This window comes from Monodon monoceros, unplaced genomic scaffold (assembly GCF_005190385.1).
Source record: "Monodon monoceros isolate NGI ecotype Baffin Bay Population unplaced genomic scaffold, NGI_Narwhal_1 Super_Scaffold_20, whole genome shotgun sequence".
In the NCBI taxonomy this organism is placed as follows: domain Eukaryota; kingdom Metazoa; phylum Chordata; class Mammalia; order Artiodactyla; family Monodontidae; genus Monodon; species Monodon monoceros.
Genome location: NW_021703777.1, coordinates 114,704,485 through 114,721,700, shown reverse-complemented (window position 1 = coordinate 114,721,700; position 17,216 = coordinate 114,704,485). Strand labels below are relative to the sequence as shown.

The window sequence follows — 17,216 nt, the reverse complement described above, 5'->3', positions numbered from 1 at the left end:
GAACTGATGAGGATGATTATAATTTTTGTGACTCTCTGTTTGAATTAAAAAAAAAAAAATCCCACAAGGACTCAGAAGAAAAAGACATGGAGAAACTTTTTAGGGAGACAGAAGTGTTCTAAATCTTTAATGTTGTAGTGGTTATACCACTGTGTACAATTTCTAAAATTCATCAAACTGTGCATTTAAAATGGGTGAATTTTACTGTGTGTAAATTATACCTCTATAAAACTGGGAAAAAAAATTCAATTTCTATAAAAAGAAGATAAAAATCCCCTTCCAAAGGTAAATGTCATCTACAAATTGTAACATAAACATTTGGAAACCCAGATGAGTTGAAGATGACAAGTAATTATGTCATCTATGATATTAAAATGTCTGCATATCTAGCACAACACAAGAAGCATATCCTGCAGGGCTTTCTGAGGCAAACTTGATCTGTCAAGCTTCAGAGAGATGCGATTGTTAATGACAAAGCTATGTGATGACAGTGGGAGTTTGCTAAAGAGACTTTAAATGTGTTTCTAGTTGCTTCTTGTCTTTAAATAGATAAGGACAAGTGAAATAAATAAGGATAAGAGAACTGTCTGTCATATTTATTATTGTTTTCAGATTGATATTTGTAAATGGGACTGAGAAAACGAATAGGCTAAACTTACTGTGTGCATTACGTAGAATTCTCCCCAGTTATATCTAGAGAAATGAGGAAAGGGAATGTATTCCCCTTAGGAAGGGTTGAAATGGCTGTTTTCAGTGAAGCTAGAAATGAAAAGCCCCAAATAATTTATCATGCAGGATACAGCTTGAATGTCTGGCATTTTAAAGCTTCCACTGGGCTTCATTTTAATACTGATTCTTACAGAGACAAGAAGTTTAAGGGAAAAAATTGCACACCAATTTAAGAAAGGGTGCCAAAGATTTCTCCTGGGTATGAATAAATATCTTTCTTAGCACAAAGTTTTGTTTATGTCTAGGAATTCTGCTTGTCAAACACCTTTTATAGACTTTTAGAAAATAGTCATTTCTGCAAGAAATAGCCTAGAAATAAACTATATCAGGAAGATGGCAGGAAGAGGCTAAATTTCCGGAAGAGTTATAGGTACTTACATGTGTCCATCTGGACTTTTGATGAAATCCTGTCAGTCACTCTCCAAACACGTGATTAGTTTTGATTTAAGAAATGTTAATAACACCACTTTTCAATTAAGGTCTTTGGAAAAAACATAACTTTTGCCACCAAATTGACTGCTGGATATTCAAACTGTGTGACATCTATTTTCATCCTTTTTACTTTAAAAAACACATTATTGAGCTAAACAAAGATTATGTCGGAGAATAAAATGTTATTCATTCATCAATATTTCTAGGCAGTTTGAGAAGTCATTGTGACATGAATTCACTGTCTTCTCATCAGGATTTTTACAGTTTGGTTAATTATAACATAAAAATTTCTCACCAGTTTTCTGGGGTCCTATTACCAAGAATTTTGGTAAGCGATCACAGGTTTTTTCTTTAGACCAAATGTCTCTGTGGCGTTTGTCATCACAAGGATTCTAAACAGGAGAAGAAAATAGAGATGTATTTTTGTGGGTGCCCCTTGTGTGCTAGAGTTTTTCAACTTCTGTCCTTGAAAAGATATCCCAGGAAACAAGGCTATGTGTCTCCTTTTTTTTTTTTGTGGTACGCGGGTCTCTCGCTGTTGTGGCCTCTCCCGTTGCGGAGCACAGGCTCCGGACGCGCGGGCTCAGCGGCCATGGCTCACGGGCCCAGCCGCTCCGCGGCATGTGGGATCTTTCCGGACCGGGGCACGAACCCGTGTCCCCTGCATCGGTAGGCGGACTCTCAACCACTGCGCCACCAGGGAAGCCCTGTCTTCTTATTTTATTGAAGGTCTTGAAGTGGCATCATGGAAGATTTCAAAGAACTCCTTTCCATACTGAAGTTGAGTGTCTACTGAGGAGGTGAGGGAGGGGAGACATTTCCATTATGGGAGAACAGCTTCATAGCACTGCAGGTTTAATATTTTTTCTGCTATTGGTAGTTCTGTGTCTTAATTGTGGGTGTGTGGTTTAAGTTTTAAAATAATGAGCTTGTTGGGCAGAGACTGTGCTTGCGCTAACCTAAAAGAAGATACACTCTCAGCATTCAATAAGTAACTGAAATTTAAGGTGTCAGACTTTTATTCTAAGTAACTTTGAGCTTTCCTGCTATGCTTTAAAGGGAGATGGATCTGGCTGTAATAATATTTAAAGAGACAGCAGATTCCCTTCAGCTGCCTTCAAAGGTCAGTATGTATGTCTAAAACTATAACTTTACAGACTGTGATACTAAAAAGCACTAAATTTCAGTGAAAGGGTAAAATGAGGGTGAATTACTACCTTAGCGAATCTGCTTTTGGTCTATAGTAGTTAAACCAAACCCACTGTGCAAGATGTATCTAGAACATCCTTAATTTTAACCTCTAAGTGCATATTATGTAAAGAATTAACAGCACCTTTTAATATTATTCAGGAATAGGCAAACAGGACAACATTCTATTTCTATTCAATTAACACTATAGATACGTGCAGTTAAATAAACCTGCTTATTTAGCATAAGCAACAGATTTTAAGATTAAAGTAAGGGTACTCATTTTGGCTGTTGGTCTAGAAAAAAGTGGTTTCACCTGAAATAATAATGATTTCAGTTTAAAAATAAGGTGTTGGGCTTCCCTGGTGGCGCAGTGGTTGAGAGTCCGCCTGCCGATGCAGGGGACACGGGTTCGTGCCCCCGTCCGGGAAGATCCCACATGCTGCGGAGCGGCTGGGCCCGTGAGCCATGGCCGCTGAGCCTGCGCATCTGGAGCCTGTGCTCCGCAACGGGAGAGGCCACAACAGTGAGAGGCCCGCATACCGCAAAGAAAAAATAAAAATAAGGTGTTAAATTAGCAGGAAAGTTTCATGTCTTTCCAGTGGCTAACACCTGGTGATGTTCTGTAGTGGTTAACATAAAAAGATGGGTGTTTTAAAATCTTAACTGCAAAATAATATGCAGTGATAATTTTATAACCACCAACTTTAACCTACTAAAATGTGTAGTTTCGTTTCTTCTTGGGGTTATCTGTTTGTGCCCAGGAGGCAATTAGCTCAAGTTCAGAGCTAAATGAATAGAATATAAGTGCAGAGCTTACTGTAACTTCAATCTGTGAAATTTACTGAATTCTGCTTCTGAAGATCATTATTATTATACCATCAGCTCTATCAGTAACTCTCATTTAGAACATTGATTCAGAGCGCAGTGGCCTAGAATTCTTTCCCACTCTGTCACATAGCAGCTGTATGACCTTGCTTAAGTGTCTCAGCCTTTCTGTGCCCCAATTTCTTCATCTGTAAAATGGCGATAATAACTATACCTACCTCAAAGGGTAGTTGTGAGGATTAAATGAATGAACATATGTAAAGAACCCAGTCAGACATGTAATAAGCACTATGTAGTTATTTGCTAAAGATTATTACTTTCCCCAGATCATGGTGTGGGGAATCTAAGCTCAAAGTATGTTTTTGCAATTCTAGACACATGAGAGTGTAAGCTTTGAAATCTGGGTCATGCCTGGAACAGTTTGAATATGCCATGTTTATGTGACATTTTCTCTTAAGAAGCTCAGTGATTTTGTCACTAAACACTTTCCTCATGTCCAAAGTAATTCCCAGTAATACTTTTGAAAGCTGACTATATTCTGCAGCTGCTGGTGTACCTCGTGGTTCAGAAGCAGTTGTCAGTTCTGAACTCTTCTCACCTACCCCTGTAATGTCATTTAGTCATGAGAGGTGATGTGCTCAAGGCTGACCAGCTGGCTACCTGTCTAACACATGCCTAAACCATCTTCTGCTCTTTCAGCCTATTGCAATCTGCAAATTGATCCCTCAATCCTGATTCAAAACATTGTATCCACTGAACCTCTCACTGAGCTTTCAGAATTCCATAGTTTCTAATGGGCACAGGAACAAAGAATATGGCCCACTATGAAGTTTCTCAAATCTACTAACGTACAAAACGTATGTTATTTTTTCCCCAGGATGTCTTCACTTTTCAGATTTGGATTACCTCATGAAACTCCAAGATATGTTTGTGGGATTCATTAATAATACCAGTCATTGACCCAATCTTACCTGCCAGAGAGGGTCTTTTTGATCAGGAAAGAGCTCAAAATATTTATGAGCCAGCTGCACTGGAGGCAGAGTCTGAAGTCGTAAGTTGGTCCAGCTCTGCACGAAGTTGGCTAGATTGACAAATGTATATAATCCCAGTCGGTCATTCCCATAGTTAGACAAATGGGTCATGAAAATGCTGATCTGAAAAAGGCAAATGAACTTCAGTGTAAACACAAGTTATTTTAACCCTAGGGGGCAGTGCAATCACAGCAATGCTAGTTTTTCTTAAGAAGTCTTTGCACAGGGTTTCAGTTCATGAAATGTTTTTGAATTTTGGACATATCTCAAATACTCTCATTATATTAATGCACTCTGGAGGATGTGTTATTAGCAAGACTTGGTGAGCATCTTTTTCCTAAGGTTTTAATGTATTTCATAACAAAAAATTAGTCCAACTGCCACAGACCCACGTTGGTGCAATTCGACTGATGCTGAATAACACATCCTAGATGTTCACACATAGTGGCTTCATGATACGTGAACTATTCATAATTTGAGGCAGCAGGAGGTTGGGATTTTGTAATTTCAATCAACTTAATCTGATTTGTAACATAGTATGTAGCATTAATGGATATAAATAATCAATGAATTGTGATTATTAGCATTAACTGAATATCCTCTGATTTGTATTTATTAGAGGTCATAGTCATAATGACAAAGGACTAGTGAATGAATTTTTACTAAAAGAACTATCAACTATTTTCCATCAATGACACTCTGAAACCCTTTTCCATATTTATTGAGTCTACTATTTCCAATATCAAATACCTCCTTTAAGAAAAGTTTTCAGTGCTTGGCTAGATAAACTATTCCTGTGGAAGCAGGTGTCCTGGATTGAATCCACACATTGAAAAAAAATTATAGCAAACATGGGGATCTTTTTATAATAAAATAAATTTGAATTCTTTAGGTTTAATTAAATAGGTCAGGAATGTAGAACGGGCATTTTTAAAGCTACTGCTTAAAGTGAATGCAAATAGCTTTTGTTGGTTAGTGTTGACAAATGGAAATAATTCTGCATGAGATTTTCAATGGTAATGAAAACCACTGTGGCGTTTATGCTACTATAAAGAGATCATAAACGTAATTCATGGGATAATAGTACGCTCCTAAAATATATAATGTCATATGAATGAATAGTAATAATGGTTATTATAATCATCATAATAATGAATATAATAGGTTCATTCATTAAGAGACTGGCTGAGAGAAGTATTTAAGAAAATTTATTGAGGTTAAGTGGTGGAGATGAGAGAAAGTTTTGATATAAAAAATCAGAAAAAATATAATTACTTACAACTATGAATAAAAGGAAGCAGTAAAATCCTATATTATATAGAACAAATCACAGACTTTAACATGAAAAGCTTCAAGTGTGATCAAGAATATTTAATCGTGTTTCTATTCACTCTGCCTGAATATATTTTAAATCTTAGAACTTTCACAGACAAAATACTTTAAGGGTGATTTTAAATAGCTACCAGCAGACTGATGCAGTCATGGAATTGATAAGTAAGACTTTTACCATTTGGGGTATTTGTGAAAAATGAGACTTTTAAAACCTAACCTCCTGGTTATTTTTTATAGTAGCTGTAATTGTTTGACCTTTCTCACCCCCTCCTTTGTTTCCTCCAAAATTTATCAAAACAGTAGTCTATTGAGCGATTTAAGAAAATCATACTTAAATTTGGAAGTTCTTTCCTGATAACCGTTTGAAGCAGTCTTTCATCATTTGTTTTATATGCTACATTTTTCAGTATGGCCCAATAACAATGGCAAAATGATACTTCAAGTGCCTTTCTATTAAATTTTTTTCATACAATGTAAAAAAAAGTATGTTAACCTAGTTAGCCACTAATTCAAATTTATCGCTTTATTTTTCTGAAAGATTTATAAAAAAATCTGTGTCTATATTTCACTTTAATATCTGCATTGGACAGAAAATGAAAAACTTAGAGATATTGTTTGACTTTCTGATACTAATACATTTGACATCCCTTTGAATTTACTTTTCAACCTTGGAAAGCATTTTATGCTGTGACATTTAAAGCAGAGTGCCACTTTTTTACTTGTATGAGTGTAGAAAGTAAAAAATGCTTCTCTCTCTGGTAAAAACAGAAGTGGCCCAAAGTGAGTATGAGCTGGTTGATGACATTGCTTTTGCTGAAACTGAACCTGACTGGCAAGAATTAAGGTAATACTTATAAGGTGTTGAACTTAATCCTGTAAAAGAAAAGTTACTTAACCTCCAACCAGGGAAACTTTCCTAGGTTTTCAATTCTATTTTTGTATATCAACTTTAACATAATACAAAGTGTACCATAAGCAAAAGGACTGCTTCAAAGTGATGGTTTTGTAATGCATGTCACCTCATGACACTCTTAGGCTTTGGACTCAAGCCCTGGGATTTGTTTTGTGCTCCTAAAGAAATACAAGGCCATAAAAGGAATATATAATTGTTCAGGACATAAAACACTTCAATTTCTTTTTAAACTTTTATTGGGGAGTGAATCACAATATTCTCTGTACACATGGAACATTGTACATATCTTTTGCTGAACATGTCACCTCTCCAAGTTTTCTTATTATTTTTGTTAGGAAGGTATGCACGACAAGCAACAGCACAGGTGGGAACAGATATATAAAGAGAAGGCTTTGGTCAAAAATTAGCTTGCTTTCCAAATAGTATTTCTTCTTCTGTTCTGATCTGTGACAACTATAGTGTCACCTTACTGCTTGGCACTTCCTCACCTGACAACAATGTCTGCATGGAATAGAAAGAAACAAAGAAGCAGCTTGAAAAGGTTGCCATTTCAGGGAAAGTAGATATTAGTCGTTTGCTAAAGAAGATGCCTTTATAATTTTAAGAGTGTTTCAGAACTAAGGGGTTTTGTTTTGTTTTTTAAAAAAGGATTGAATGTGTCAAAATAAGTTATCTTTACTGTACATGCAGAATCCAATGAGAAGGAAAATGTCAAAAGAAGTTACAATTGCATTTCTATAACAGTTTTTTTGCTGTAAGCAAACTGCAAGCAATTCTCCTTGTTACCCAAAAGACTAATCAGCCCCTTAAAACTCAAATCATTGGGAACTGCCAAAGACATAAAGTTTATCCGATTAACAGCTGAAAAAAATTCTAGCCTGATAAACATAGATTTGTATAACAAGATACTTCTCTATGATTTTTTTCTATAAAAGGCAAATGGTAAATGCCAAATATCTTATATACTGGCATTTATGAGAAAGGAAACAGATACCAGTTGTAAAAGTATGGCTAAGAGAAAGATGTGGGAAGCTTTATCTATACTTTCCAGCCTCTGATAAGTTCCAGGTATTGGAGATGGATGAATCACTACCAAGAAGAATAAGGAGCGAAACATGGGTCCTGGTGCAAAAGCAGTTGACAATGCAGTAATTATTCTGTTTGTTTTGAGAAGGTCAGGGGGGAGGGGAGAGGAAGTTAGGGTATAGAAAAGTATGTTACTTATAATATTTACTATAAACTATGCCATTTATGACCATGCTGCTTAGTTAAAATCCACAAACATTTTTCTTATCCTATTTGCCAGATGCTCCGATTGGTTCTGGAGGGGTGCAAATATAAATATGACGCTCATTCTTTTTAAGTCTTTTTTTGTGAAAAAATTTAGAATTCAAAAGACACAAAAGAGTTTACAGTGAAAAAACTTTTTCCTCCTACCTCCATCCTTTAGCCAACCAGTTTTGTTTTGTTTGGTATCCTTCCTGGTGACCAAAGGTTCAAAAGCCTTGGCATATATACAGATCACCTAGGAAGTTTATAAAAGTTCAGATCACCAGGTCTTACACTCAGAGATTCTGATTTTCTAGATCTGGAGGGTGGCCTGGTACCTGCATTTTAGAGGATCATCCTTAGTTGGCCAGATGCAGGTGCCACTGGAATATGATTTGAGGAAAACTGGCCAAACCCATTGTTTATTCCCATAGAAAAGATTTTGTTCACCAAAAGCCATCAGCTTTTCTGTAGTGATCCTTTTGAATACATTTAAAAAAAAAGAACATGTAAAGTTTATGAATATTTTGATGTTCTAGGCTTAGAGCTAACCATTGCACAAAGAACAATTTGGTAAGTGCCCTTGGCTATGCCTTTGGAGGGCTTCTGCACTGCTGACATATGTGTGGAGACACGTAGAAGATTGCCAAAAAGAGAACTGGTCCGTATAGACATGCGCAATTGGTTCCTAAATCCCCTTCAATCCTGTGTTTTTTTTTTGTTTTTTTGTTTTTTTTTTTGCGGTACGTGGGCCTCTCACTGTTGTGGCCTCTCCCGTTGTGGAGCACAGGCTCCGGACGTGCAGGCTCAGCGGCCATGGCTCACGGGCCCAGCTGCTCCGCGGCATGTGGGATCTTCCCGGACCGGGGCATGAACCCGTGTCCCCTGCATCGGCAGGAGGACTCTCAACCACTACACCACCAGGGAAGCCCATTTGTTGTTTTTTTACCAAAGCAAAATTCTTCTCTGTTTCCTCATGTACCTCTCAGATACATATTATCTTATAACTTCTCTATTTAATAGGCTGCTTTTCATGTTCATTTTTACTTTATTTCATAGCATTTAAAATATTGTCTGGAAGAGGACAAGCATAGTGTAATTAACTTCTTTAGGGGAAAAATAAGGAAAACAGTTTATTTTTATGGGGTAGTGATCAAACTGTGGAAGTTTTATTACCATGAAAAATATATGAGTTTCATCACTGTCAAGAATGGTACTTCATTACATGAGTTTGTCTCTTTCTGGAAAATAAGCTAAAAATTCTGAGGAGAAGACTCTTCTAATGAGGCATTGGGCCTGAACCTCCAATTCTATAATTTCCCAGTTCAAACCATCTAATAGTTCCTCACTGCTTTCTGAACTAAGTAAAATTCAGGATGTCATCCTAAATTACACCATGATCTCAGGTTACCTTTCCAATCTTACCTGTGCTCCGGGTACCAGTCAGTTGCTTTGCTTACTGCTCCCCCGTGTTCCCTAGACTCAGCTACCTCAATGCTTTGTTTATGCAGTTTCTTCTCTCTAGAATACACTGCCTCACTTTTCTACTTCTGTCTGTCCTAGGTATCCACAGGGTCACATCTACCTTTTCAGATCTTTCTAGGCAAATGAAATCTTTAAAAAATTTGAGCCCCAGAGCATTACAGTTTAGTCTTTCTGACATTTTCTTACTCTGACTTGTATTATGCTTTTAAAAAGTGCTTGTTTTATTTGTGTCTAGATTGTAAGTTCCTTGGGGGCTGGCATGGGGCCTTTTTCAACTTTATTCTCTGAGCTGCCTATGATATATAGTATGTGCCTTGAGTTGGCACCAATAATCTTGCTTAAAAAGTTGGGAAATCTAGGGTCAATTGTTTTTACAGTGCCATTCATTATGGTAATCCTTTAGCACCATTCAAATTGTGAGCCTCCTCAAGGATTTATTCTTGTCTCTTCCAACTTTGTCCCTGTCGCTCTGTACTCTTTCCGCGGAACTCTGGCCTCCCAGTCTCCGTTTATTTTTTTTTTACCACCCATTTCCTTCTGTTTCCTGTGAAACTTCCTTCCTTTGTAAATAAACGATATCTTTAGGACTTTAACTTTGACCTGCATGGTGGTTAAGAAAGTGGGCTCTGCCCCATACTGACTTAAGAAGTTATTTAAACTCTCAGTACTTTAATTTACTTAATTAAAAGGAAAAAAAAGGGGCAGAATAATAGTAACTACCTCACACGGTTGTTCTGATGATTAAATGTAATGAAACATTTAAAGTACTGCTTGACACACAGTAATTGCTTAATAAATATTGCCTTTGTTGTTATATTACTATGGTTTTGCAGGAACATCATTTCTCATTTATAGCTTCCTTCCAGCAGCTCATCAACCTTATCTATACTCTAGTCTCTTAATCCCTTCATTTTTTTCTGCATCTGTCAATGTTCATCTGATAGTGATCAGATGATCACTGCCTCCACCAGGCAAGATTCTAGGGTCAATAATTTGAACTTCTCTCCCACTATCACCCTCAGATTCCCAACCTTCTTTTTGCTTTCAATGCTCTGCAGGTCTGAGACTTTGGATTAATTTTCCATTCAATTTCTTCACACCCACATATGAACTTTTCAGCACAGCTAGAGAAAAAAATACACAACGGGAGCTATTCAGGTCACGTAAGCACACGGTCCCCAATTTCAGTGGAATCCTCCATACTACTGGCTACTCTTTTTATCTCCTTGCTCTTCAGTTTCCTTCAGCAGCTATTTCAAACTCTCATTCTTCTCTGAGGCCTTTTGCTCAGTCTTCACTCTCCCTAATCTCCCTAGTTTGTCCCCATGATTAATGAGGAGTAACGGTCATGAGGCAGGAACTCTTTCAACTTCCTACCCCTCTCCATAGATATTTGTCTTCTAAAAATTCCTCCTGACACCTTCAGTGTCAGGCAGAAGTGTTCCATTTTGTTTTCAAGACTAATATATCTCCAAGTGCTTTTTATCCCATCTACTTTCAACTCCCAAGAGATCTCATTCTATCACTTATTCCTGTATTTTCCTCTATTTTTAATCCTCTCTACTAGTCCTTCCCTAATGCCTGAAAACATGCTTGAGTCCCTTTCATCTTAGGCTCTCGAGTTTTTTTTCTTTTCTAGACACTGTCCTTCCCAGCCAAGGTCTTCAAAGGAGCAGCGTATACGTGCTGTCTTTACTCCTCATTTCCATTCACTTTTTAGTCCTTTGTTTTCTGGCTTTTGTTCCCACCATTCCATTGAAAATGCCTTGTCAAAGGGGAGCAACTCCAAATATAACACCTGCAATCTTAAAAATCATTGTGTAACTCATACATTAAACACTTCAGATTCATGGGATATAATCATTAAAGTAACCCATCGCTTTTTTGCACTGTCCCTTTAACGTTTATTCAGTGTGGGCGGTTTTCCCCTTATCCCTGGATGAAGGCTAGGGAAGGCAGCATGGCCTCCCTAGTTTCTTCAGTGAACAGAGAGCTCTCATGCAGCTTTAGGTTGCTAACACAGTCTTGATTTAGTAGTTTAAATCTCCTGGTCCAGAAAATAAAACTCCAAACTTGTTGCAATATTAAATCTTCTCCTGTCTCTAAGCTGCGACCTGGTATAGGAGAGAATCTGCAAGCGAGGCTGGGAAGAGAGCCTGATTGATTCTTCTCCAGTGGGTGATTTTATTCTCCATCTTGCTAGCTGACGCTTCTGATCCCTTAGTGTTTGGGACATGGAGATGAAGGAGGGAGAGGGAGACAGGGATTTTTACGTGATTGATAATGTGTCAAAAGATGGCATATGTGTAAAGCCATTTGAGATCTTTGGAGATATTCCTCCTGGCCTCCAGCAATGCAATTTCCTTTACAAGGCTAGTGCCTCCCTCAGTTCCTTGTCAGGAGCCCTTTTAAAAAGATTCCCAGGTAACATTCCTACTAAGAATTCTACAGCTGGGCCCTGAGATTTAGGGGCCTTTGATCTGACTTTGGAAAAGAGGGCACATACTCTTCGATGTGGCTCCCTCCTCTTTTGACAAAGACCATTTTAGCCAGTCTCTCTCTCATGCTTTTAGTTTTATGAGTCGTGAGGTAGACAGCAGCCCAATATGTCCCTCTTCTGGGAACACATACCAGGAGCTCTCTGACTGTTCTGGTGACCCTCACGCCAGAGCTGAGATGAGCAGCAGGGCAATCCTTCACCCTCTGCTCTCCTGTGGGTAGAAAGTGGTGGGGATCATGCTCACTGCACAGTACAACTCTCTCCAAAAGTCTTCCTCGCAAATTCTCCTTATTTCCAGAAACCTGATCATTTGATCTGGGGCGTGGGTGAGACATTTGAAGGTTTTTTCAGGTGGTTGGTCTCTCTCACAGCTCACTTTGTTGCTTATATCTTCCATATTTTTGTGCTGTTGCAACTGTTTCACGCTAAGAATCATTTTCATTAATTTTATCACCTTGCCCAATGGAAGTAAAAAAAAAATGTCACTTTCATTTTTAAGGCTTAAATCCATTGAGTGCCATTTTTCTACCTGGCTTGTGCCTTAGCCATCATTTAAGAATCTCAAAGGAAAGCTCAATTGCAGAATAATTTGGCAAGGGACCCTTAACATTTTGAATCTGGGATCTGATGGGCTTTACAGGAGAGCTGGAGGGGTAAATCAATTGCTCTCAATTAGGGACAGGTTTCAAAGGTACAGTGATGAGGTCAATGTAATTTAAAGCAATTTAGCTTGGAACATTTGTCTTTCTTATAACATTTATGTCTCTCACTTAATTTTTCTGGCTATACATTCAGAACTGCAAGTTCAGCCCTTTTATTACAAGCTAATGATTTAACATTTCTTTTGGGTACCAGAGGAAGTAATTCTATTGGTTTAATGCACTGCCATTACTTCAGCTGCTGAACAAATGTTTACACGCACAAGAGTGCTTACAGCTCTCAGACCACCAATTTTCAGTGAATTTTGCGCAGTGTACCTTGGGTGTGCTGTTCTGATATTGTCTCTGCATTACTCTGAAAGACTCTGTTGCAGTTATTTAGAGACTAGACAACAGCTGTTCTTGTTCTATTAGACTTACAAAGTGACAGGATAATGAATAGTTACAGCTTATGATAGATTTAAAAATGATTAATTAAGAGAAATCCTTATTGAAGCAGCAATGTAGTACAAAGGTTATATTCAGTTTTGCAATGAAAACCATTTTTTTTTTTCCTAGTGGAAAACACTTTGTTTCTTAGTTTTAAAGCACTGCCTCCACAGCATAATGAAGATGTAGAGAGGAGATGAAATTAAACCTCCCTTAAGGTGTTTAATTTAACGGAAAAAAACCTGACAGAATTTAAAAAAAAAGAATCCTTCAAGTAAATGGACCCACATGAAAATCTGATTTTGGCTATGTGAATGAATTACATTTAGGTAATCACAAAGAACAGCTTCATCATCAGGAGGTTTCCATTAGCTGTGTTTGCGCATAAAGCTGCATTCACCCTGGGGGCAAAAAATAACCATGCCAAAGACATATGTTTATTTTGTAGAGAAAAGCTAGGTTTTTAAAAGCTAGGAACTAATTGTTGTCAAGTTTCTGAATATTCAACAACATTAAAAATTTTCTTTTTAATTATTTATTTTAAGGCAGGCCCTCTAATAAAGTGATTTGTAAAATGCGGACAGATTTTGGGAGCATCTCTTTTGTACAGAAATTTATGAAGACAGTGAGAACTCAGAGGACAAGAAAGAACTATACTAAAGAATAAACACTCACCAGGTATTAACCGAGTCACTGAGGTCTCTATACCTTCAATGAGAGGAAAAATACCAGGGCTTGCTTGACGACTGGGCCTACACAGGCCACAGCTTACTATTTTGACTAAAAAAAGACATTTTAAGAATAAAATGTTTGGCACAAGACAGCAGAAGTGAAGTAGTTCTTTCAGGGCTTTGAAGGAGACCAACCCAGATAGAAGAGTCAGCTAAGGTGCCTAACGAAACTTAATTAAAAGCAAGATAACTAGAAGGGCATTTCTGAAGAGATGAGTAAAGAGAAGAAATAGAAAGGATTCCAAACCCTTATGAGTCAGCACAGCTAGAGGCCACCTACTGCCAAAGCTGCTAGCAGGTGGAGGGCCTCTTTCAACTGTAGTGAGAACAATGCCATGACAGAGGTTTCTGAAAGGTGATGAGGTCATAAAAGATTGTAACTAAACCAAGTATCTATTTAAAAATAATTGTAGTAGGAACCCCACATTTGGTCTAGTTTCTTATTATTGCTTTAAGCTGTAAGTCCTTTAAAATAACTTATTTATAGATACAAATCTATAAGTAAGACTGTAATGTAATGAGGAGTTACATTTTCTAAAAGTGAATTATCTGAGGAATTACGTAAATCAGCTTAAGAAGAACCGGAGTTTTAAAATGTTTCCTTTCTGTAACTGTCAACCCTTTCACACAGCAGCAACTACCCAGAACTACACATAAACAGGTACAAGGAGATTTAATGAGGTTATGAAATTTGAAGTGTAGATTCCATCTTCTACTAAGGTCAACATTTTCATAGTGACTTAAAGGAAAATTCTAAAAATATTTGCCTGGATATCATCGTCATCATCACCATCACCATCACCATCACCATCACCATCACCATTACAATCAGGCAAGCCTCAGACAGAGCTTTGAAAGAACTGCAAGGGTTTTTAGAAATGGTTTCATTAAACACCAGTGTCTAGGAAATAGTACCTGCTGAATACGGAAATTTGCCTTATTTGGTGGATTACTAGGCAGAGGGGAGGAGGGCAGGTTTCTCCCGTCCCTTCCAACTATGAAGGGAATTTTCTATACTTTTCTAAATATCGCTCCCATTTAAAGCTTTACATAGACCTCCACTGTGACACTCACTTGTTACTTTGGGTGAAGCAGTAAACTTCCACATGTTCAGATGCTTCATCTGTAAAGATGGGATGATAATTATATTTCCCAAAGGCTCAGGCTGCAATGCATGACTTCTTAACTTCTCTCTCTGCTTAAAGCGCACAAACTAGTACTAGACTTTCCACATATTTCTGTTCTTGGACGTCTACATTCCTCCTTTATAAAAGTTTATCCCTCACTACCAACTTCTGATACGTTCTCTCTCTAACCGTATAGCTACCATTCTGACTTTAGGCCTCACTGCTTTTAAAACTTATTTTGGCTAGGTAATATTGCATCATATAAAATTCTAAAGGCACAACAAGGTATACAGTAAAAAATCTTCTTCTTCCTCCTGTCTTTCAGTCACTCAGTTCTTTTACCAAGACGCCACCAACATCATTGGTATGTGTGTTCTTCCAGAAATATACTATGTATACAAAACCAAGTATGTATATGTATTCTTCCTCTTCTTTTTTTATTTTTAAAACACAAATGGAAGCAAACTGACACACAGTTTTATGCCTTGATTTTTTTAAACTTAAATCTTGGAAATTGTTCAATGAGTGCATAAGGGACTTCCTCATTCTTAATGTATAGATGTACTATAATTCTATTGTATGGATTGCTCTAATTATCCAATGAGTCCTTGCGATTTTTATGCTACTATGAATAACCTTGTGGGTGCATCAGTTCACTCTTTTGCAAGTATATCTGAGCATAAATCCTTGCAGGTAGAATTGCTGAGGAAAATGTGTGCATCTGTAATACTGATAGATATTGCCAAGTTGCCTTTCATAGAGATTGTACAAATTTACACTCCTACTAGCAATGTGTAAGGGTTAGGCCCTGTTACTTTTTGCCTGAACCACTCTAATAACTTCCTGAATGATCTGTCCACTTTTATTTCTCCCAACTCTGTTATATCCCTTATGCTAACACCAGAAAAATCCTCCTAAAGCAAAACTCCTTTGCTTAGGAAATAGTAACAACTCCTTATTTTCCACTAAGTTAAACTCCTTTACCTGGCACTCAGAATCCTTGATGAAACAGGCCCATATTCCTTCTTGAGTTTTATCTTCCCCCACATACACTCTCTAAGGAACAAATGGAACTACTCCTTATTCTCCAAATGCTCATCCTTTAGGCCAGGCATCCATTTCCTCTGTAAAGGATGCTTCTTGGGACTTCCCTGGTGGAGCAGTGGTTAAGAATCCACCTACCAATGCAGGGGACATGGGTTTGATCCCTGGTCTGGGAAGATCCCATGTGCCGCACAGCAACTAAGCCCACGTGCCACAACTGCTGAGCCTGCGCTCTAGGGCCCACGCGCCTAGAGCCCGTGCTCCGCAACAAGAGAAGCCACTGCAATGAGAAGCCCATGCACCAAAATGAAGAGTAGCCTCCCACTCGCCGCAACTAGAGAAAGCCCATGTGCAGCAATGAAGACCCAATGCAGCCAAAACAAAAACAAAAACAAACTTAAAAAAAAAGAATGTTTCTCTACCTCTGTGTCTTTCAGGCTAAATTCTATCCACCTTTCAAGGACCATCTCAAATATTACCTACTTAAAGGTCAAAATTGCTCAGCCCTTAGACTTACGTTCTTTATTCTGCTAATAGTCAGTGTACACTTAGAATTATTTATTCTAATAAACATTTCTATTATAATCATTGACTTTTGGTTCAGACATAATTCAAACCTTCCTGGTTATGTAGATGCCTAGATCACAGATGACAGGAAGGAAGAGGTCAGAAGCAGGATGGTCCAATGTTTCTAGTGCGTTTCTACACCCTCTAGTGTAGAGGGTGGTGACAAGGAACACATATATATTCAATGCTCAATATGTGGTGGCTATTATATATTTTTAATCTCATCACGCATCAGGAGGCGGATATTACGATCCCTATTTTATAGTCAGACAAGCCAGATACCTAGAAGACAGCTGAGCTAGTATCTAAACCCAGGCCTATCTGGATGCAAAGCCTAGACTCTCTCACACTGCACTACACTGGCATATCTGGCAGAGAATAGCAGCCAGAAATGGCTAATATCTAGAGCTTTATCTCTGAAGATGAAGAAAGAAAAACCTACAAAAAGCTGATATATGAACATTAGCATCACTGACTGGAACCATCTAATGTAAAGTGCCCTATACTCTGTGGATGTCAGTTCATTAGAGCACAAGGAGATAAGCAAATCATGTGCAGAACAGTCCGAGTTAGAAGGCAGGGAAAGGTTTACTGTATCTAGCAAGACTTCCATTCTATTTTTTTAAATGATATGTGAATGAGTTAACTCTATCTGGAAAATGAACTCACTTGTCTGTCATTCTGTAAACAGAGGATCAAATGGGTAGGGGTGTGTGTGTGTGTGTGTGTGTGTATGCTCTTGAGTTTTTCTCTTTCTCTTTGAGTGTCTGTTTGTATGTCTTGAGGCCCATCTGCATAAGTGAAAATCTTCCCTATTTACACATAAACTGTTATCACTATAAATTGGGAGGTAAGGCTGCTCAACTTTAGAGAAATGTTAGATACATAGAAAATAGAAGCAACGATAATATTAACGTTATTGGGCTTCCCTGGTGGCGCAGTGGTTGAGAGT

The 17,216-nt window shown here is 37.9% G+C and overlaps 1 protein-coding gene across 3 annotated transcripts in view; it reads right to left on the bottom strand.

Annotated features, from left to right (window-relative positions):
- Nucleotides 1–17,216, bottom strand: part of LOC114903271 (bifunctional heparan sulfate N-deacetylase/N-sulfotransferase 3) — a 151,107-nt gene that overhangs the window by 26,293 nt on the left and 107,598 nt on the right. For all 3 annotated transcript variants that reach the window (XM_029236114.1, XM_029236116.1, XM_029236115.1), the window contains 2 exons: nt 4,149–4,331; nt 1,457–1,553 (listed from right to left, as the gene is read on the bottom strand). In XM_029236114.1, the coding sequence (XP_029091947.1) occupies nt 1,457–1,553; nt 4,149–4,331 (280 nt within the window). The remainder of the gene's footprint in view (nt 1–1,456; nt 1,554–4,148; nt 4,332–17,216) is intronic.